We start from the raw sequence: 21,977 nt of genomic DNA, 5'->3' as shown, positions 1-21,977 counted from the left end.
TTACTAAAAAATAAACAAAATGAGCCAGGTATGGCGGCACATGCCTATATCCCAGCTACTCAGGAGACGGAGGTGGGAGGATGGCTTGAGTCCAAGAGGTCAAGGCTGCAGTGAGCTATGATTGCACCACTGCGCTCCAGCCTGTGTGACAGAGCAAAACCCTGGTCTCAAAAAAAAAAGAGGCATCAGTCATTGGATTTAGGAACCACTGTAAATCCAGGATGACTTTCCATCAAATAAGTTTCCCATTCATAGATTCCAAGTTTCCCATTCATAGGTTCTGGGGTTTAGGACGTGGGCATAGCTTTTTTAGGGACACCATTCAACTCACTATAGTTTCAAAAAGGTGGAAAACATCCTTTGTCTTCACTTTCTCAGGAATGACTGAAATTGTTTTGAACTCCATATAGTAGATGAAAAGGAAACTGGTTTCACTGGGGACATGTCTTCCTGCCTTTAGTTAAAGAGGGATGGGACAAAGGCTGAAAGCACTGGCAAAGCTATTGTTCGTGCTTTGCAAACTTCAGCCCCCAAGATCACCATCTTCGTGACATTTGCTCTTCCTGATTCCCATCACATTGTTATTTACTTAATATCGTATTTAAGTACTCACAAATTATTAACTTCACCTCAACCAAGCAATAATATCCTTCATATCCCTGGTTTTCAAATGCCAGATACATTTTTCTCCCAGAATACCCAAAACAGGGCATGATGGTGTGTTCAACAGCTGGACCAGCTTAGAGGGTGACCTCAAACAGGTTTTGTGAGGTCTTGTAATGACATCAATTCTCCCTGAAGTGGCATCTTCCAAAGGGCTCAGCTATGGTTTGGATGTTTGTTCTCTCGAAAACAACTCATGCTGAAAATTATTCCTATTGTAATATTATTAAGAGGCGAGACTTTTAAGAGGTGATTGGGGCAAAGGGCTGTGTGGATTAATCCTGTTATCATGTGAGTGGGTTCCTTATAAAATGACGAGTTTGGCTCACATTTGCTTCTCTCTCGTTCTCATCCTCTCTTTGCTGTTCTAGCATGTGGTGCCTTCTGCTGTGCCATCATGCAGTAAGAAGGCTCTTGCCAGACGCTGGCCCTCAGCTCTTGGACTTCCTAGCCTCAGAACTGTGAGCCAAAAAATTTCTGTTACCCAGTCTGTGTTGTTCTGTTATAGCAGCACAAAATGGAGTAAGACAGCTTCCTGGGTTGTCAGGGAGGGCACTGGAGCCACAGGGCACAGCCCAGCCCAGGCCGGCACTGCTAGAACATCACTCACTGGGGATGAAGTTGGAGTGACAGGGGCTGGGTGCTCTCCTGCTGAGGTCTCTGGAGTCTCAAACCTCCTCTCCCATCTCCACAGCCCACACAGCTGTTCTCGCAGAAGCAGAGAATCTTACTCTGCAAGTTCACATTAGAATCCCTCTGTCCCAGGTCTTGCCAAGTGGCTGTGTTGGAGCCTAACCTTTGCTTCCCCAACAGTTAGTTCTGCAGGTGGTGCCTGGGGTCTACCCGTGCAGGTATGGGGGGAAGGGGACAAAGGCCCTGAGAGCACAAATAAAAGAATTTAGGGAGCAGGGCTGGAGGAAAGGACTAATCCCTGGAAGTGGCATCCTGCTACATACATGTAAAAAAGATAAACTTCAAAATGCTTTTCACTTAGAGGCCCTCTGAGCCAGGAACAGTGGTGCACACCCGAGGCCCTAGCTACTTGGGAGGCTGAGGTAGAAGGATTGTTTGAGCCCAGGCAGTTCAAGGCTGTAATGTACTATGCTCATGCCTGTGAAGAGCCACTGCACTCCAGTGGGCAACACAGCAAGACCCGTCTCTAAAACAACGACAACAAAAACCTGCCATGTACCACTGGTGTCATAACTTGCCACACTTTGGAGAACACTGTGTTAAAGCAAAGATGTGGTCATCAGGATAATTAACCTTGGTGGAGCGGGTGGTGGTCTTCAAAAACTCTCTCTTGTCAGAAGACACAGTCATCCAAGCCAGAAAGCGAGCATCACCCTCAGCTCTCTCCTCTTCCTGAATCCCCCAAATGCCTCAGAAATAAATCTTAGTTCAGTCATTTAGGTGGTTAAGAGAGTAAACAGCTTTGTTTAGAAGAGCACCTGGATGGAAGCTGCTCAATGGACATCGGCTGTGGTTATTAGAACACCATCTCTGCGTCACGTTGCTGGCGGGCTTGCCCACTTCCGTCCAGATTCAGTGCCTCTTCAGGGAAAGGGTGTGTTCTTTGCATCTCTCTGGTGGACAGCCTCTGAGATGGTCCCCAGTGATCCTACCTTTCGGTATTCCCTCCCCTTGAGTGTGAGCTGGACTTAGTGACTCACTTCTAAATAAATGAACATGACAAAAGTGATGGAGTGTCATTTTTCAAATTAGGTTACAAAAAGGCTGTGGCTTCTGCCCTTCCAGTAAACTCTCTCCAGGTCTTATTGTGTGCTCGCTCTGCAAAAGCTGCTGTAATGTCCTGGCTTTATCAGAGGCCCCCTAGAGAGGCCCATATGGTAGGAAAACAAGAGAAGTCTGTGGTCAGCATTCAGTGAGGAACTGAGGCCCTCGGACCCACAGCTGGTGAGGAACTGAATCCTGCCAACCACCACAAGATAGAGCCTCAGCGTGGAAGGTTCACTCTCAGTTGAACCTTCAGATGAGACCATGGCTCCAGCAACATCCTTGTAGCCTTAGCAGAGGTCTTAAGACAGAGGCATCCAGTTAAACTAAGCCCAGATTCATGACCCACAGGTACTGTAAGATAATAAATGTTTGTTGTCTTAAGCTTCTAAGTTTTGGGGTATTTTTTCATATGGCAAATAGATAATACAGTTCCTTTCCCCAGTGTCCCACATAGGGCTTGGCTTATTTTAGAATCTTCTAACTACTGGAAAGAGGCCCAGCAGGTTTGAGTTACTCCCCTCTTTTTCTTCCCACATGGTAGCTGGATTTATGTCCCCCTTCAGTTTGCTGCTATGTCCATTACTGTTCTCTGTAAAAACAAGTAAGAGCCTGGTTCTGAAGTCAGGGTTTTCCCAACATTCTAGAAACATGGATAAAATTTATGGCGGAACTTCAGCCTTTAGCACAGATCATGGCCACACTCCCCTGGGTCTGGATATGCCAAATTTCAACTAAGGAAACCAGACAACGTGGAGTTCAGATGAGCCTGACATAGTCTCATTCTATTGGAGGAGCACCAAGCCCAGGGTGTTGTAGCCCCAGACCCACCTGAGGGATGACTTGCCCTCCAAACTTTTCTCTGAATCTTTCTAGAGCCTTTGGGCCAAAATAAAGTTTATTTCCCAAAAGCTTGGCTTGACCCAACAGTTTTCAAATGCATCTCGTTAGAGAGTAGCATTTTGGGTGTGTGTATGTGTGTACGTGCATGTGTGCACATTTAATTAATTTCTTTTAACTTGCAGTAAAAAAGACACAAAAATAACCCATGCTTGTAAAAACAAAATACATGTGTATAACATAAAAGGCAAAGTCTATTCAATTCCATTCCCCCAATTCCATGCCCTGGCATTAATCAAAGTTAACCATGTGGTATGTAACTTTCCACCTATAAACACATACCTTAGAGCTGCCATTTATAAGTTATGCGATGATGAGCAAATTACCAGGAGTGGTGAAGAGCCTGGTGGGTAAATTCATATCTATAGAGCCAAATTTCCTGGGTTCAAATCCTGGCCCCATCCCTCACAACTTACATGACCTTGGGAGAGTTACCTGGCCCCCTTGCCTACTCCTACCTTAGTTTACCCATCTATGAAACGGGGCCTCATGCAAGTGGAGGGAAATATACTGAGCTAATGCATCTAAAATGTTTAGGACAGTTGGCTATCACCATCTTCAACCTCTGAGATCTCCCATTTTGCTTGATGCTATTTTTTTCTTTCTTTTTTTTTTGAGGCGGGGTCTTGCTCTGACATCACCGGGAGTGCAGTGGTGCAATCATGGCTCACTGCAGGTTCAACTTCCCTCATTGAGCCTGGTTCTGAAGTCAGGGTTTCCCCAACATTCTTCTCTGATGTGGGAAGTAGAAAAGTTTCTTTTTAAAGTTTCCTTTCTTGTTAAATAATAAATCGTAAGTGTGCTAGTAACTCTTGTTAAGCCTTATCCTATGTAGCTGTTAGACATGCCATGCTTAACATAGAACATTCTATGTCCTTGTACTTTAACCAAGATATCTGTGCTGGATGTGCTCATAGGCATGTCCCAGCTTTCCATTGCTTTTATCTGTTTAGAAAAGTTTTAAGTTGTTAGACAATCAGGTTTTAGTTTAGATTGTGAGGTCTGGCTCCAGCTAACGGAGATCAGACCCAGCAGCAAGGACGACCCCAAACGCATAAGGGATAAATTTGTGTGTTTTCCTTTGTTCGTTGTACTCTTGTGGCATGATGGCTAACAAGGGTACCCTTCCTGCAATCCAGGAAGTAAAAACTGTGTTTTTACTGTGTCTCAGTGCTAATTTTTCTTTGCAGCACCGAGTATCTATTTCCAACATATGACATCATCTTTCTTCCTGGATCCTTGATACCCAGGTGTTTAGATATAGGAGATGATGCCAATGTTCCCGTCTCTAAGTCCTGGTCATACTGAAATGTTTCAGTAGGTCGAGCCTTGGAAATGATGGGGAAGCAGGTTTAATTAACCGAGTCCTAGTTAATTAAGGCTTTACTTCATATGGTAGCTTTAGAATAAAGTTGGATTTTAATCATCACATCTCAGCCACTTAAAATCTCCAAGTCCGTCCCATGGGAAATCAATACAAGATTCACTTCAACCAGGCATCTAGTAATGAATAGAGACTGACGTCCCTATTAATTTATTTGTACACTGCACTTTATCTAGCTTTGTTTATTTCTGCTGCCTTGAATCACTGATGGGGGAATAGTTTCTTCTCCCGTATTTTGTACCCTTTCCATTCATCCCATCAATATTTTCCTGTCAACACAAGTCATCACTGAATGCCAGATAGGTCTGACAAGAGTGGGTGCCCATGTAGGGACAGAGATCAGGGCTTTCCCCAAGAGTCCGAGGCATCTGGCATCACCCAACTCCACAGGTCTCTTTCAGTCTAAGGGGCTGACTCTGCCCCATTAAAGTTCCAGTTTAAATATTAAAACTTAGCATTGGGCCGGGTGTGGTGGCTCATGCCCGTAATCCCAGCACTTTGGGAGGCTGAGGCGGGCAGATCACAACGTCAGGAGTTCGAGACCAGCCTGGCCAGCATGGTGAAACCCCATCTCTACTAAAAATACACAAAATTAGCTGTGCATGGTGGTGTGCACCTATAGTCCCAGCTACTTGGGAGGCTGAGGGAGGAGAATTGCTTGAACTCAGCAGGTGGAGGTTGCAGTGAGCAGAGATAGTGCCACCGCACTCCAGTCTTGGCAAGAGAATAAGACTTTGTCTCAAAAACCAAAACCAAAACCAGAACCAAAACCAAAACCAAAATAAAAAAAAAAACCTTAGCAGTGCCCCTTGTGATTTTAACAGGGAGTTAAAATTCACAAAACTGTCAGAGTGATTGATCAGTCTGTTTATCAGTAACTAGTGTTAGAAAAGCAAATTTCTGCTGATACCTGCTTGGGGCCACTGTATCTCATTGCCATGTAAGAAACAGCAGTCTGGAAGGTCTCCCTGGTGGAAGCTGGGATCCACTGCCTGCTTCCAATATCAGCATCACCAACATTTGCCTGGCCCATGCAATGGTCGAGCAATAGAGGTGGGTTTGAACTGGCAGTCACCTGAGATGCAACAGGCTGTCATCTAAGAGCACATTTACTTAGCATCTAGAAAGCTCAGACAGGAAACACAGCATCATGATCCCACTGGGACGACCACTACCCAGGCACATAGCTCCTTTTGCCCTTCCCCACTCAGGGGACATATGGCTGCCGCAGCTGACAGCCAAGATGTGTGTGTGTGTCACTGATGCACAGATCCATAAGCTTGATTACCTACGAATATTTCCATCACAGTCACATAGGGTCAAGGTATGGCCATCTACTCCCAGCTCTCTTAGTCTAGAAGAGTCCATACATGAGGATTTCTCTTTTATTTAATTTTTTAAAATTTTTTAATAAAATGAGACCGGCTCTCACTATGTTGCTCAGGCTGGTCTCGAACTCCTGGCTCAGTGATCCTCCGCCTAAGTCTCCCAAAGAGCTGGGATTACAGGTGTGAGCCACCGCACCTGGCCACACACAAGGGTTTCACAGCAAGCAAGGGCACATACTACATCCCACTTATTATTTTTTTTTAAGACAGTCTCCCTCTGTTGCCCAGGCTGGAGGGCAGTGGCGCTATCTTGGCTCTTTGCAACCTCCACCTCCTGGGTTCAAGTGATACTGGCTAATTTTTGTATTTTTAGTAGAGATGGGGTTTTGCCACATTGGCTAGGCTGGTCTCAAACTCCTGGCCTCAAGTGATCTTCCTACCTTGGTCTCCCAAAGTGCTGGGATTACAGGCATAAGCCACTGTGCCTGACCTACATCTCACTTTTATCTGAACTCTGCACTGAAGAGCATGGACTCTGAGGCTGTGTCCCTGGCAGCATTTCCCCCACAATTGGCAGCCTATGTAGTAGAGCTGGGATCAACAGGATAAAGCATGGTTTTTTTTGTATGTATGTATGTATGTACGTATGTATGTATTTGAGACAGAGTCTTGCTCTGTCACCCAGGCTGGAGTGCAGTGGCACAATCTCAGCTTACTGCAACCTCCGCCTCCTGGGTTCAAGTGATTCTCCTGCCTTAGCCTCCTGAGTAGCTGGGATTACAGGTGCCCGCCACCACACCCGGCTAATTCTTTAGTTTTAGTAGAGACGGGGTTTCACCATCTTGGCCAGGCTGGTCTTGAACTCCTGACCTTGTGATCCACCCACCTCAGCCTCCCAAAGCGTTGGGATTACAGGCGTGAGCCACTGCACCTGGCATTTGTATTTAAGTTCTGCAATACATGTACAGAATGTGCAGGTTTGTTACATAGGTATTCATGTAGCATGGTGGTTTGCTGCACCCAACAACCTGTCAACTAGGTTTTAAGCCCCGCCTGCCTTAGGTATTTGTCCTAATGCTCTCCCTCACCTTGCCCCACATCCCCCGACAGGCCAGTGTGTGATGTTCCCTTCCCTGTGTCCATGTGTTCTCATTGTTCAACTCCCACTCATGAGTGAGAACAAAAGCGACTTTTCTCTCTCTGAGGGTTGCCAAGGTACTCCAAAGTGACGCTTGTGTACAACACGGAGCCTGGAATTGAAGTCAGGCTTGTTCCATTTGACTTTTCAGATTTGCTTTTTGTACAGCTATTGCTTCAGGGTAGGGTAGCAAACGAGATTCCTTTTATTTATAGAGAGAGGGAGAGATTGCTCCCAATGATTTCTCCTGCAGGTGACGAGGTGAAACAATCCAACCTTATAAATCACACAGGCTGCAAGGTGCAGGCTTAAAATGCCCCCCAAGCCAAAAACTCTGCCTTAGGACTGTGTCTGCAATTTAGTGAAAACTTCACTAGTGCCAGGTGTAACTCTAGGCATCTTTCATGGATCATTTAGTATGATCTTTACAGTAACTCTGTGAAGAAAGAAGTCTTACCCTTTTTTTCCCTCATTCATTCATTTATCCATTCTTTCATTCATTCATTTTTCTTATTTTTTTAGATGGAGTCTCGCTCTGCTGTCCAGGCTGGAGTGCAATGGTGCAATCTCAGCTCACTGCAACCTCCACCTCTCAGGTTCTGATTCTTCTGCCTCAGCCTCCTCAGTAGCTAGATTTATAGGTGTGTGCCACCATGCCCAGCTAATTTTTTTGTATTTTTAGTAGAGATGGGGTTTCGTCATATTGGCCAGGCTGGTCTTGAACTCCTGACCTCAGGTGATACATCCACCTCAGCCTCCCAAAGTGCTGGGATTACAGGCATGAGCCACCACGTTTGGCCTTTTTCCATTTATTGATAAACAAAATTTTACAGATTATGGGGTTCATGTGAATGTGTTTCATATGCACAGAATGTGTAATTATCAAGCCAGGGTATTTGACGTGTTCACCACCTTGATAATTTATCATTTCTACGTGTTGGGAACATTTCAATTTCTCTCTTCTAGCAACTTTGAAATATACAATATATTGTTGCTAACAGTAGCCACCCTAGTCTGCTATCAAACACTAGAAGGTATTTCTTCTAAGTTTGTACCCATTCACCAACCTGTCAAGAAGTTTTACTATTTTACAGGTGAGGAAACTCAGGTTGGGAAAGGCTAGGTCACGTGTCCAAGGTCATTGCTGGTGGTACACAGCAGAGGCAGGATTTCAACCCTGGCTTGCTCAACTCGAGTGGTGTTTTTTGTTTTTCTTTAAAAATAGGGTTTCACTCTGTGAGGCAGTGAGGCTGCAGTACAGTGGCACAATCACAGTTCACTGCAGCCTAGAACTGCTTTGCTCAGGTGATCCTCCCGCCTCAGCCTCCTGAGTAGATGGGATTACAGGTGCATGCCATCACACCTGGCTAAATTTTTTTTTTTCTTTAGAGATAGGGTCTCTGTGTATTGGCCAGGCTGATCTCGAACTCCTGGCCTCAAGTAATCCTCCTGCCTTTGCCTCTCAAAGTGCCGGGATCACAGATACGAGTCACCACCCCCAGTCTAGAGTTTGTGCTCTTAACCAGGGATGACATGTTGCAACTTCACTCCTCAGTGTGGCCCATAGGCCAGCATCAGCAGCATCACCTGGGAGCTTGTCAAACTGCAGCCATCGGGCCACACCAAGGCCTGAGTCAGAACTATATTTTCACAAGACCACAAGTGATTCTTGTGCACAGTAGTTTGAGAAGCTTTGGGGACCACAGTGTCACTATTTGTTTTTTTTTTTTTAATTAACTTTTTTGACAGAGTTTCGTTCTTGTTGCCCATGCTGGAGTGCAACGGAGTGGTCTTCGCCCACTGCAACCTCTGTCTCCTGGGTTCAAGTGATTCTTCTGCCTCAGCCTCCCATGTAGCTGGGATTACAGGCACTTGCTACCACGCCCAGCTCATTTTTTTTTTTTTTTGTATTTTAAGTAGAGAAGGGGTTTCACCATATTAGCCAGGCTGCTCTAGAATTCCTGACTTCAGGTGATCTGCCCGCCTTGGCCTCCCAAAGTGCTGGGATTACAGGCGTGCGCCCCCGTGCCCAGTCTTGTTGGTTTTAACAATTCTTTCCCATGCAGGCTGCAGCTGAACAGCCAAGTCCCCTCCTTGGGCCATATACTTTTCTGAAAACATTAGAATGTGTCAAAAAAAAAAAAAAAAAAAAATGGAGTCCAGTGGCCTGGGCTAATTATCTAGCAGAACATCCCATGGTTTGGTGATTCTGAAATATCGCTGCCAAACCAGCACTTGTGGAGGTTCAAACAAGGTCATAAAACATGGCAATATGGGCGCGCTTCCACTCTGAGAAATGAAAATCTGATGATACTTTGAATTAGAGTGAATCAAGATTAATTCCAGGCTCTACTTAGAGGAAGCTTTCAGGCCAAGTGGTTTAGACATAAAAGTAGTTTGCCCTAATGCGCCAGGTGAAAGCTGTGACAACTCTATTGCTTGGTGCCAATTACATTTATGGGTTTGTCCCCAGGAGTGCTAGGAAATTGTCACCGTTAGTGCTGACATATTGCCAGCTGGGGGCTCTGTCTAGTGGGGTTCTGATTTGAAGACTCATTATTAATATTCCCTGTCGTGATCTGCAACTCTGCTCCATTATGGCAAGTCTATTAGGAAGGGGGTTTGTGCAGGAATTTTAGAAAACAGCATAGGTTGGGGCAATAGGGTTATGTAGTAGGCCCCAGAGCTTCCCAAACTACTATTCAAACAAATCACCTGGTGTCTCGTCAAGATGCAGATTCGGAATCAGGTAGGTCCTGAGCTGAGGCCTGATGCTTTTTTTCTTTTTTGGAGATAGATCTCTCTCTCTGTTGCTCAGGCCAGAGTGCAACAGTGCAGACATGGCTCACTGTAGTCTCAAATTCTTAGGCTCAAGCAAACCTCTCATCTTGCCTCCTGAGCAGCTGGGAGTACAGGTGTGTGCCACTATGCCTGGCTTTTTTTTTTTTTTTTTTTTTGAGACGGAGTTTTGCTCTTGTTGCCCAGGCTAGAGTACAATGGCATGATCTCGGCTCACCGCAACCTCTGCTTCCCGGTTCAAGTGATTCTCCTGCCTTAGTCTCTCAAGTAGATGGGATTATAGGCATGCACCACCACACCCAGCTGATATTGCATTTTTAGTAGAGGCATGGTTTCACCATATTGGCCAGCCTGGTCTTGAACTCCTGACTTCAGGTGATCCACCTGCCTTGGCCTCCCAAAGTGCTGGGATTAAAGGTGTCAGCTACCATGCCCGGACCCTCACCTGGCTTTTTAATTTAATTTTTTTTTTTTTAGGCAGAGTCTCGCTCTGTCACCTAGGCTAGTATGCAGTGGCACGATCTTGGCTCACTGCAACGTTCGTCTCCCAGCTTCAAGCAATTCTCCTGCCTCAGCCTCCCAAGTAGGTGGATTACAGGCAGACACCACCACGCAAGGCTAATTGGCTAATTTTTGGTAGAGATGGGGTCTTGCTGTGTTGTCCAGGCGGGTTGAACTCCTGGCCTCAATTGATCCCCTGCCTTGGTCTCCCAAAGTATTATGATTGCAGGAGTGAGCCAACACACCCAGTCTCATGTTGCATTTCTAACCAGCATGCAGGTGCCACCACAGACGCTGCTCCTCGTCCAGGGACTACACAGTGGGAATGTGGGAAAAGCACAGGTCTAGGAGTCAGATGGACATGGGTGGACATGGGCTTTCAACCTGACTTATCACTTGGTGGCTGTGTGATGTTGGGCAAGTTGCTCAACCTCTCTGAATTTTGGATTTCTCATATATAAAATAGGGATCACTTCTGCCTTGTAGGTTCTTTGGAAGCTTTATGGTAACATACATGTGTAGGTTTTCTTCTTGCTCCCAGAGGGGCAGGGTGAGGGTCACCTGCATGCTCTGCACTACAGGTTCAGCTGAGACCCATTTTTCTTCCCTGAAGTAGTTGGCTTTCTTCTTCCAAGTCAGGATTCTCTGCCATGGCAGCAGTCACATTTTGGGCTGGATCATTTTGTGTTGTAGGTGCTGTTCCGTGCCTTACCACATTATAGGAGGTTCAGCAGCATCCCTGGGCTGGATCATTTTGTGTTGTGGGTGCTGTTCCGTACCTTATTGTATTATAGGATGTTGAGCAGCATCCCTGGCCTCACCCGCTGGATATGGGTGGCAACCATCTCCCCTACTTGTGACCACCAAAAATGTCTCCAGACATTGCCAAGTGTTCCTGGAGGCAAAATCACTCACATATAGGAAGTAATGCCCTAATTAGTAACTTACATTAGTAAATCATTCAGCAATATGTGCTTAGCATCTAATGTCTGCCAAACCATACACTAGGGATGTAGCGATATTTAAGACAAACAAGGTCTCTGACCTCATGGAGACTTCTTCCTGCATAGACCTCAGTCTTCTCGACTGTAATGTGGGTATAACGAGGCTGCGGACCTCCTAAATTTGTTGGGAAGATGAAATCAAGTTAGACTTGCAAGTGCCTGGCCTTTGACGTCAGCAATTAGCCCATGCCAGCAGTATGATGTGCCCCGGGGATGAAACCTGTGTGCTTGGAAGAGCGTGGGCAGGCACGGTGCGTGGAGAAGCCAGGAAACCTGAGCTGCGAGGGAAGGTGGAATGGGGCCAGGCCAGGCCCTGGTGCAGAACGCAGCAGGAGCAAGGCAGGGGGAAGGGACTGCAGGGAAGGCCAAGGGTAGCAGGAAGACGGAACCAAAACTGGAGAGAAGGAGAGAGACAGTGGGACATAGAGGATGACAGGAAGCGGTGGGGATGGGAGGAGACAGTCACAGATGGAGAAGATTAAAAAAACCAGACAGACACATGCACATGTGATTTAAGACGAAAGGGGTGGAGGGAAAATGAGCGCAGGCTGAAGGGAACACCTCTGAGGAAGATCACTGCCCAACCCCAGTCGGCTGCATGTGACCCCAAAGAGTGGCTCTTAGGTTTATTCTAAACATACCTGATTTGGGTTATAAAGAGCTAAAATGAAATACAAAGGCCAATGCCAGCCCACTCCTGGCACCAGCTCCTGCCCCTTCCTCTCCTCCTGGGGCCCTCACTGGAGGGATGGGGCGGAGCATACCCAACACCGGGAGGAAATGAGGCTTTTGTGCCAAGAGGTGATATGATGGCAACTGTGGCAATGGTAGTTAACCCATCTGTAAACAGCTGACAGAGGTCAGTACAAGAATCCACCTCACAGCCAGGGCCACAACCCCACGTGAAGGGCAGAGATGAAATGACTGAGTTGGGTGGAATTGAGCTGAGAACCAGCCTTGCTCAGCCTGACCCTGGAGCCCACATTACAAGCATGAGAAACAGGTAACTAAGGGGACCCCCAGCCCACAGCAACAACCTTCTCTGGCTTCGACTGGGAGGCAGGGACAGACTCCAGAAAACCATCTTGGGTCGTCTAAGGTCCATGTAACCATATTTTAAAAATGACAAATCTCAAGCACGTTGCTTTGGTGAGCTTCTGATTTTAATAGAAATCTACTATAAGAACAGTCAAGATGCCGTGCCTTGTGGAGGCAATGGGTCATGTTACTGGTTCTGCAACAATCTTCCAGAGCTCCTGCAGCAAACAGAAAAGAACAGGTTCCTGACATGCACGTACAAAACCATGACAATTTCATGAAGGAAAGTGATCAGCTAAGCAGAGTAGTTAGACAACATGCCAGCCACGGAGCAGGTGAGCTAGGGCAGGAGTGAGCGGGCGGCTTCCTCCTTTCTTTGTTGCTCTGGGCTGTTGCTTGACTTTGGCAGAGAGATTAGATGGATGAAGTTCTCGGATTAACGGAAGGGGCATCGGAGGATGTCACACACAATCAAGAGACCAGAATGGCAGTGAGTTGCCACAATCTCTCGATTTTGGGGAAGATCTTTATACAATTTTACTTTAGAGACAGGAACTCACACTGTTGCCCAGGCTGAAATGCAGTGGCACGCACCACGCACCATTACAGCTCGCTGCAGCCTTGAACTTCTGAACTCAAGCAATCCTCACACCTCAGACTCCAGAGTGGCTGTGACCACAGGTGTGCACCACCATGCCTGGCTAATTTTTTTTTTTTTTAATTTTTGAAGAGATGCGGTCTATGTTGCCTTGGCTGGTCTAGAACTTCTGGCCTCCAGCAACCCTCTGACCTCAGCTTCCCAGAGTGCTGGGATTACAGGTGGGAACCACCACACCTGGCCTTTTTGGGACGTCTTAGGCATCATGTACTGGGGCTGCTGATTTGTAAGAAGTGTGTGTTCTTGGTCATGTGATGCTCCTCTTACTGCTGCCCAGAAGTGGCAGAGCAATAAATACAAGATCCCCCCGCACACAAACCCACACGAATTCCACGCTGCCCTTGCTCAGGACACGAGGTAGAGCACCAGGGTGGCAGCTCCTCATGACTCCCTTCCTCCCTTTTTCCTTAGAACTAGGCCTGAGTCTCCGAAGCCACAGAGAAAGGGAGGCCACAGGCAAAAGGCAAACAGAAGAAAAGAAGTTAATTCTCAATCTTTGCACTCCAGTAACACAAAAGCCTGTTCAGACCAAGAGGCCGGTATACATCCACACTGAAGATGTGACCAGTAGCTACCACAGCAGGGCCCCTGCACCAAGATCTGGAACCCATCAACTTCCCCTCCACTGACTTTCTGTTCCCCAAACAACCTCTGCCTCAGTCTTGCCTCCTCTGGAGTCTGAACTGCCCATGGGGGAAAGTGTGCTATAAAGAAGAAAGTTAAGGTTCGCCCATAGGCCCACCTCCAGACATGGGGCTGCTAAGAACAGAATGCACCTCCTTCAACTGGTTCCACTACAGATGGTGCCCGGCATGCAGGCTTCATTCACCCTCTGCAGGACCTAGGGTGGGGCCTAAGCTTGGAGGGTTTGCTTCATCACCTCCTTTGCCCAGGAGTCACCTGCTTCACTATAAAGCAACCAACAGCCCTGCTTAGGGGCCCAGACCTACCAGCTGCCGGATGCGCTCGTAAACCAGGAGCTGCGGGAAGGAGGCCTCTACGGGCTCCACCACGAAGCGCAGGTTGCCATCCCTGAGCTGCTCCAGTGCACGCAGGCAGGAGCGGAAGTGATCGTAGGCTTCACACGTGACGTCCAAGTGTCTCAGTGTGAAGTTGAGTCTGCAAACCAGCCAGCCAACACACAAACTGCCGTCATCACCAGGGAAGGGTTTTACTGTTTCCGCCCACGTGTCTTTCCTGTCCCTCACTGATTTCATATCCCCTGGATGGACTTTTACTGAGTGCCTGTCTCATGCTGCATGTTTGAGGGCAATTCCTTCCTACAGCTGCATAATAGCCTGGGAGGTGGAAACGGCTCGCCCTTTATAGATGTGGAAACTGAGGCTCACAACGCTGAAGTCATGTATCCACAATGACATCGAGGGAAAGATAAAGATAAAGCTCCTCTGAGGAGCTAGGACTGGTGTAAGAGGCAGATGCAGATTCACACTTGAGGACAGCTCTCCATGTCCTGGCTGCACCCAACACAGAATCCAGTGCCTAGAGCTGTTGTGTAATTATCTGTGAAATGAATGAATGAGAGGTGTGGCAGTGGGGGGTGCAGAGGACTCAGAGCACAGAGAACAGAGATAAAACTGCCCGGCAGTTGGGGGTCTGAGAGATTTCAGAGAGTGACTGTCTTCAGAAACAGGTCTCCCACCCCTGCCACCTGCCTTTCAAAACCTCAGTCTACAAGATGACTTAACTTCAAATTCAAGCTCTTTCCCTTTTTCTTTACAAAATTTTTTATTAAGAAAGATTTCAGACATGTAAAAGGAGTAAGAACAGTCTATGCTGGGTGTGGTGGCTCCTGCCTGTAATCCCAGCACTTTGGGAGGCCTAGGCAGATGGATCACCTGAGGTCAGGAGTTTGAGACCAGCCTGGTCAACATGGTGAAACTCCATCTCTACTTAAAATACAAATTAGCCAGGCATGGCAGCATACACCTGTAATCCCAGCTACTCAGGAGGCTGAGGCAGGAGAACTGCTTGAATCTGGGAGGTAGGGCTTGCGGTGAGCCAAGATTGCACCACTGCACTCCAGCCTGGGCAACAAAGTGAGACTCCACATCCGAAAAGAAAAAAAGAACAGTCTAATGAATTCATTACCAGCTTCAGCCACTGTCCACTTTCAGCCACTCTGCCACCTTGGCTCTTCCCAGGTCCCCTTCCCTTCAATGAATTATCAAACAGCAAATGCCAGACATCATCCCATTTCCTCTATGAAGTTGCAAATGTCAGTGTGTCTCTCAAAAAGATGGAGACCTTTTCAACTAAAGTTTAACAATAATCCTTTTACACCAAATATTCAGTATGCAACTTTTCCCAACTGTCCGATTTTTTTCCTTTACAGTTTATAAAATCAGGATCCAAATGAGGTCTGTACATTGCTATTACTCAATGTGTGCCTCAAAGCAAGCCCTTGGTATTATTGGTATAAACAACACGGTACATACAGCTTTGTACATAAACATGAGCATTTCCGCAGGGTGAATTTCCATATGCTGAACTGCTGGGTGAAGAAGTCTCTTTAGTTTTACAGCTTTTGCTATGGATTCCAAACTATCTTCAGAAAAGCTGTGGACTACTCTTAAGTATTAGAGGAAAATGCGTGTAGGTATCACAAGGTGGGCACTCAATAAACGGAACTGAACATTTTAGGATATTCAAGTGGAAATGTCTCGGAGAGGCGGTTAGGGTGAAGAGCTGTCTGTATCAGTAAGAGAAAGAGACCTGGGGGAGCTGAAGAGACAGACGGCACCACAGAGAGCGAGAACATTCATGAAGAGAAGCTCTAGACAGTGTGCTGGCCAAGCGCTGAGGCTCCAGTGCAGTCGGCATTCAAGTCGTGGTCTATTGCTAACTAGCTGTGCCCTGGGCAAGGGCCCTGGTGTTTCCCAGCCTTCCTCTCTTCATCTGTAAAGGGACAGCAACGCCTGCACATAGGGCTAGCATGCGGATTCAGTGCGGTAACGGACACAGAGGAGGAGCACAGGCATGGCACACAGTAGGCGCTCAAAAAGTAGCACTGAGTAACAGGCCTGGCACACAGTAGGTGCTCAAGAAGTGGCAATGAATAACAATCATGAGGACACTGAGAAGGACGCAATTAGGAGGTGAGAGTTCCGCTGATACGCGGGACGCCAGCGCGGTCCCCATGGCGCAAAGCTCACCTCTTCTCCACTGACAGGATGGCTGTGCAGGCATTTTTCAATCTATGGGCAAGTCGGGAGAGTGTTTTAAACACAGCATCAGTCAAGTCGTCGTCGTAAAACACTGTGGGAACCAAAAAGGCCAGCATTAGGGGAAAATATGCAAATATTAGAGAAATCGACTTTTCAGGGAGCTAAACACACAGAGAAAATGCTTCTCACCACCCAACAGCAGCAGCTCCGAGAATGAAAACCGCACACAGACATGGTGGCATGTCCCGGAAAGTCTCATAAAACTGAACTCTGCGGGGAGGTGAGGAGACCGTACTCGACTTCATGCTGTGACAAAGGACATGTAAGGCGAAGGAGAAATTTTCTTACCTTCGGCTGCAAACAGGATGGTGGTGTGATCGTACAAGTCAGAAATTTCCTCTTGTGACCAACTAAAGGGGACCTCGGGATCTGACAAAGAAGAAAAGCACATTCTGTGTTCATCGTTTTTTCTCCTGGCCACCAACTCTCACTGGGACTGACAAAAAGGCCCTTCAGGAGAAGAAACAGGGCTGCAGGTAGCTCAGTGCAGTGGGCACCGTCAGGCAGACAGGATTCCCTGCTTCAGGCCACTGCTGCCTAGGTGCAGGCTAATGGTGGAAGAGATGCCTTTTCTGCTGAGTGTATGCTCTGGCCAGTGAGCAGCAGGTGGATTTCAGCCTCACCTGCTGCCTTGGCCTGTCACCCAGTGCAGGACGTAATCTGCCCCATCTGCCTGCTGGGTGGCCGATGAAAACAGCTTCAGTTTCGCACTTACAGAAAGAGCACAGTACTACTTCCCTCACAGGACTATTGGGAGGGCCGAAGGGCCTGTGATGGGCAAAGTGCTAGGCAGATGACCCGTACTCAAGAAATGACTTTCCCCACCTGCCATCTGACAGGGAAAAAACAGACATCTTTATATAAAGAAAGAGCAAGCACCCAGGTCTAAAGTACTCTGTGTAAGAAATAAGGGAAACTCTCTTATCCTGGGGGCTTCCTGGAACTGCCGTTTGTTGGGAAATGGTCTGTGCCCCAGAGTCTGACAGACTCGGGTCCATGCCCCTACCCTGCTGCGTACCAGCTACTCCCATGCGTAGTCTGCACTCACGATTCAGGGACTATCATGCCACCACACAGAGAAACCACAAGATCTGAAGCTGAGAGTGAATATGAGGTTCCCAGCATGCAGCAGGTGCACAGAGAATGACAGCTGATGCCATTGGCCAGTGGAGAGAACCTGCCACATACTGGTGGGACTGCGGTAGCAGCTGGGGCTACAGATCCATCAAGGCCACAGAGCCGGGGCACTGAGGTATTACAAAGGAATCACTGAATCATACTGGGGGACGTCAGAGGGAAACACACCTGTGCAGAGGTCATCCTTCAGCCAGTCCAGTTCTTTGACCTTAACTACACCACCTGTAAAAACAACACAAAGAGAACCCTCCGAACTTTAAACATAATTAGGAAAAAAAGACAAACTTTTACACTATATACCAAGATCCATCTATCCACCCACCCACCTTTTCTCTCATCCATCCATCTTCCCACTCACCCATCCACCCACCTGCCCATCTTCCTGCTCTTCCATCTAACCATCCATCCATCCAACCATCCATCCATCCATCCATCCATGCATCCATCTGTCCAACTTCCTGCCCTTCCATCTATCCAACCATCCATCCATGCATCCATCCATCCATCTTCCTGCCCTTCCATCTATCCATCTGTCCATCTTCCTGCCCATCCATCTATCCATCCATCTTCCTGCCCTTCCATCTATCTATCTATCCATCCATCCATCCATCGTCCATCTTACTGCCCTTCCATCTATCCATCTATTCATCTACCCACCCACCCATCCATCCATCCATCTGTCCGTCTGCCCATCTTCCTGTCCTTCCATCTATTCATCCATATGCCCACCCATCTTCCTTCCCTCTTTCCTTCCCATCCATCTTCCCACCCACCCACTCACCCTCTCATCTACCCATCTATCTAGCCTTTACCCTCTCACCCATCCACCTGCCCATCCTTGTTAACCTCCCTCCTTCCTTCTCATCCATCATCTATCCTCTGTCCCTTCCCTCCATTCATCTGTCCATCCTTTCAGCATTTTTTGAGTGCTAAGTGTCAAGGACTATGCCAGCCACAGAAAAAATGAAGATTTAAGAGCCATGCTCCCCATCCTTATGGACCAGCTCCCTTATGGGAGATTGGAGGGTTAACTGACAATGGCAAGACTGTGTGGCTGGGTGATGTCTGCAGGATGAGGCAAATGCACAGGAGGACAGAGAGGAAATCGTGTCAGACAGTGGGTGTCAGGGAAGGCGTCCGCCAGCATGCTCTCTCCCTCCTCCCAATCTCTGCTGACTGCCTACTGTACCCTGAGCACTCAACAAATATTGTGACAGTGGAGAGCAAACACAGATAGGGTACCTGCACCAACACGTAGTCTGGTGGGAATGGAAAACACCAACCATCAGTTACACAAGTAGAAGTTAAAATGCAATTGTGCAAGGTGTTCCTGGAGTCTGCTGGGGGCCCTGGCCTCAAATCTGGAGGTCTGGAGCCCTAAGCATGATGAGGACTTGCCGGGAGGAGGGAGGGCAGAGCACTCAGGGGGAAGGAAGAGCAAGGGCAGAGGACTTGAAGGAAAGTGATCTGAAAGATGGTGAGGACGGCTGGGCGGGGGAGGCTGCAGATGGGCAGGGGTCAGATCCCCCAGAAGACGAGACGAGCAACGGGAAACCACTGAAGGGCCTGAAGCCTATGAGGCTGCTCGGAGGAAGAAAGGCTGGATGGACAGCCCAATTAGGACATAACTGTCGTCACCAATCACATACAATCATTCCTGCAGGCCGTGCAGGGAGCAGATGACCAGGGAGATGGGGGTGGGGGCCCATCCGGGCAGATGGACGAGCCTGTGAAGTGAGTGACTCCTGGCCGTGCTGGATGCAGGGCTGGACAGGAGACAGGGAGAGGCAGGGAGAGCAGGCTGGGGCTAGGCCAGGGAGGCCTGGGAATTCCATGGGTGATGACGCCCCTGGAAGGTTTTCAGCAGGAAGAGGAGACAGGCTTGCATCTGAGAAAGGTCACTCTGGATGTTACATGAGGATGGCCTGCCCGGGTCCAAAAAGAAGCTGGGGAAACTAGCTGGGGGCCACTTCCAGCGTCCAGGAGAGAAAGAGCTGGAACAGGATGACGTGGTGAATGTGGGAATGAGGAGGTGACCCAAGGAGAGCCTTCAATGCTCTGAAGCTCTGTGAAGCCCAGATGATGTCTGCTCCCTTTACTCACCTGCTACAAGGGACACAGGTGGAGCCCTGCCTCCCAATGTCATGGTCTTGGGTGTCTGTCCCACCTGCCAGAGAAACCTCCCTCCCCGGCAGAAGACCCTGTGGGCCTCACCTCCAGCGGCAGCCAGGTGGCTGTTGAGGGCAATGTTTCGCTGGCACATGGCCAAGAGATCTGCACCGACATCTGGAATGACAGAGGGCAAGCCATAAAGCGCCGGCCGTTATGATGCTTTTATCTCCACGTTTTTGCCTAGAGAGAACTGTTATCAATAGCACAACTGCAGAAATTAGAGAAACGTTTCTCCTGTGTGTCTTACTGCCAAAATTAAATACGCTCACCTTAAGGCTCTTTTCATTGGCTCGTTCCCTAAATAAGAGATTCTCATCCTGATGGGGAGAGGCAGTGTGCATTCCAGAGGGAAGGAGTGCGAGCTCCCAACATTGTCCGAGCATATAAACCATGCATGCATTTTCCCTGCTTCATCCTTTTCATGTTTATAACCACGCAGGAGCCAGGATCATGAATCCCATTTCACGGATTAAGTGACTTGAGCAAAGTCATATAGCTAGTAAGAGCAAGAGTTGGGATTTGAATCCAGGTTTTTCTAACTCCAAATTTAGGCTTGTTCGTGGACACCCTAGGAAAACTGACTGGACCAGTTATCTGGTCAGAAGGATGTTTCCTTGATTCATCAGAAGACAGAGCAGATTCAAAGAGGCTGAGCCCACTCTCGAGTGTGACTCACTTTGCTGCTACCCAGATCTCCCTCCCAGCTGCATGCTACTCTGAGTGGGATTTCTCATCATTTCAAGAACTGACTTATAGTACAGTGAATAGTACAGTGAATCCTCACTGGGGGAAGCAGTGCTTTACCAAAAATAAATTTCTAATTAGAAAAATGTGTGTGTAGGAAGTACAGGATGTCTCGTTAATGAAATTTGCTCGGTCCACTGTCAGCGTGGACTCCCCCATCAACTGTAAACTTGCTGGGACTAGCGTCTGCACCCCAGGGGTCACACAGAGCTGTGTAGGGAGGAGCTCCCTGCTCGCAGAAGGGAGGGATCGACCCTGTCTCCTAGGTCGAGAGAATACTGATGGTGTGTGCCTGACAGCACACAATGGGCTCAGCAGGTTTTTTTCTTTTCCTTGATTCTTTTTTTGCTCTTGTTGCCAAGGCTGGAGTAGAGTGACACAAACTTGGCTCACTGCAACCTCCACCTTCCAGGTTCAGGCAATTCTCCTGCCCTAGCCTCCCAAGTAGCAGGGATTATAGGCGCGCACCACAATGCCTGCCTTTTTTTTTTTTTTTTTTTTAGTACAGATGGGGTTTCACCATGTTGGCTGAGCTGGTCTCAAACTCCTGACCTCAGGTGACCCACCAGCTTCAGCTTCCCAAACTGCTGGGGTTACAGGTGTGAGCCACCGTGCCTGGTCAGGCTCAGCAGTTTTCAAAACTTTATGATAGTTTCTGTCAAAAGCTTCTAACACATAAAACAGGTAAGAGAGGAGCAGCTCTGGCTGAGTGGGGTATGAACCCCGGTGTCCTGAGTGCAGTTTCCCCAGCAACACTTGGCCAGTTCACGGGAGCTCTGTTTCACAAAACACAATCTAAAATCCCACCACCTGAAAAGGGCACTGCCCTGTGAGCTTGCAGGTCCACATTGAGGGCCTCAGTCTTGTCAGCAACTGTGGATGACCTTGGGCCAGCTGTTTAACCTTAGCCTCAGTCTGCCCATTTGGACAACATAGATAGGAACAGGCTCCCTGGCTCTGCCCAGGGTCACTGTGAAGTGACAGCCAGGCACTGATGCATCTGAAAGGACTTTTCCAACTGGAACATGGGATCTAAATGCAAGCTTTCTTCCCCATGCTGCTAAATCTCTCTCAGGGATGAGTTCTTTATTTCCTGCTATTAGGCACCAGGCATGAAGCAAAGCTCTTGGATGGCTCGGCGCTGAGAAGGGCTCACTGATAATTCACACGACATTGTCAAGAAGCAGCCAATAGCGTGGCTGCACTGCGGACTCCTGACCAGTGGTTAATTCGGTATGTTTGAAAACTGCCTCAGGGACTGGTGAGCTCTAGCTTCTTCCTTCCTATCTCAGAGACAACAGTCTGTGCCAGAAACATTCACTAGGAAGCAACGAGGTATAAACCACATCAGCTGGTACCTCTTTCTGTCCAGCAGATATTAAAGATTTAAAATAGATGGCGTGTTTTGATCACTGTACCATGGATGTCACTATTGGGGAGCCAGAGGAAGGGGACATGGCACTTGCTGGATTACTTTAACAACTCCTCTATGAGTCTGAAATTATTTCAAAATTAAGTACTAAAAAAGA

At 47.8% G+C, this 21,977-nt stretch overlaps 1 protein-coding gene across 2 annotated transcripts in view; it reads right to left on the bottom strand.

Moving 5' to 3' along the window:
• The window catches only part of METTL22 (methyltransferase 22, Kin17 lysine), a 37,187-nt gene continuing 15,210 nt past the window's right edge, over nt 1–21,977 (bottom strand). The window contains exons 7-12 of one of the 2 annotated variants that reach the window (XM_064362443.1): nt 19,747–19,818; nt 17,701–17,754; nt 16,684–16,764; nt 16,324–16,426; nt 14,101–14,269; nt 1–12,710 (exon numbers count right to left, since the gene is read on the bottom strand). In XM_064362443.1, coding sequence (XP_064218513.1) covers nt 12,675–12,710; nt 14,101–14,269; nt 16,324–16,426; nt 16,684–16,764; nt 17,701–17,754; nt 19,747–19,818 — 515 coding nt within the window. In that variant the 3' untranslated portion in view covers nt 1–12,674. The remainder of the gene's footprint in view (nt 12,711–14,100; nt 14,270–16,323; nt 16,427–16,683; nt 16,765–17,700; nt 17,755–19,746; nt 19,819–21,977) is intronic. The other variant, XM_064362444.1, reaches the window with a different exon arrangement.

The sequence above is a fragment of the Aotus nancymaae genome, unplaced genomic scaffold, assembly GCF_030222135.1.
Source record: "Aotus nancymaae isolate 86718 unplaced genomic scaffold, 86718_ANA_hifiasm-v0.15.2.pri h1tg000049l, whole genome shotgun sequence".
Taxonomy (NCBI): Eukaryota; Metazoa; Chordata; class Mammalia; order Primates; family Aotidae; genus Aotus; species Aotus nancymaae.
The sequence above is the reverse complement of the archived record's forward strand: the minus strand, read 5'-3'. Positions and strand labels throughout refer to the sequence as shown.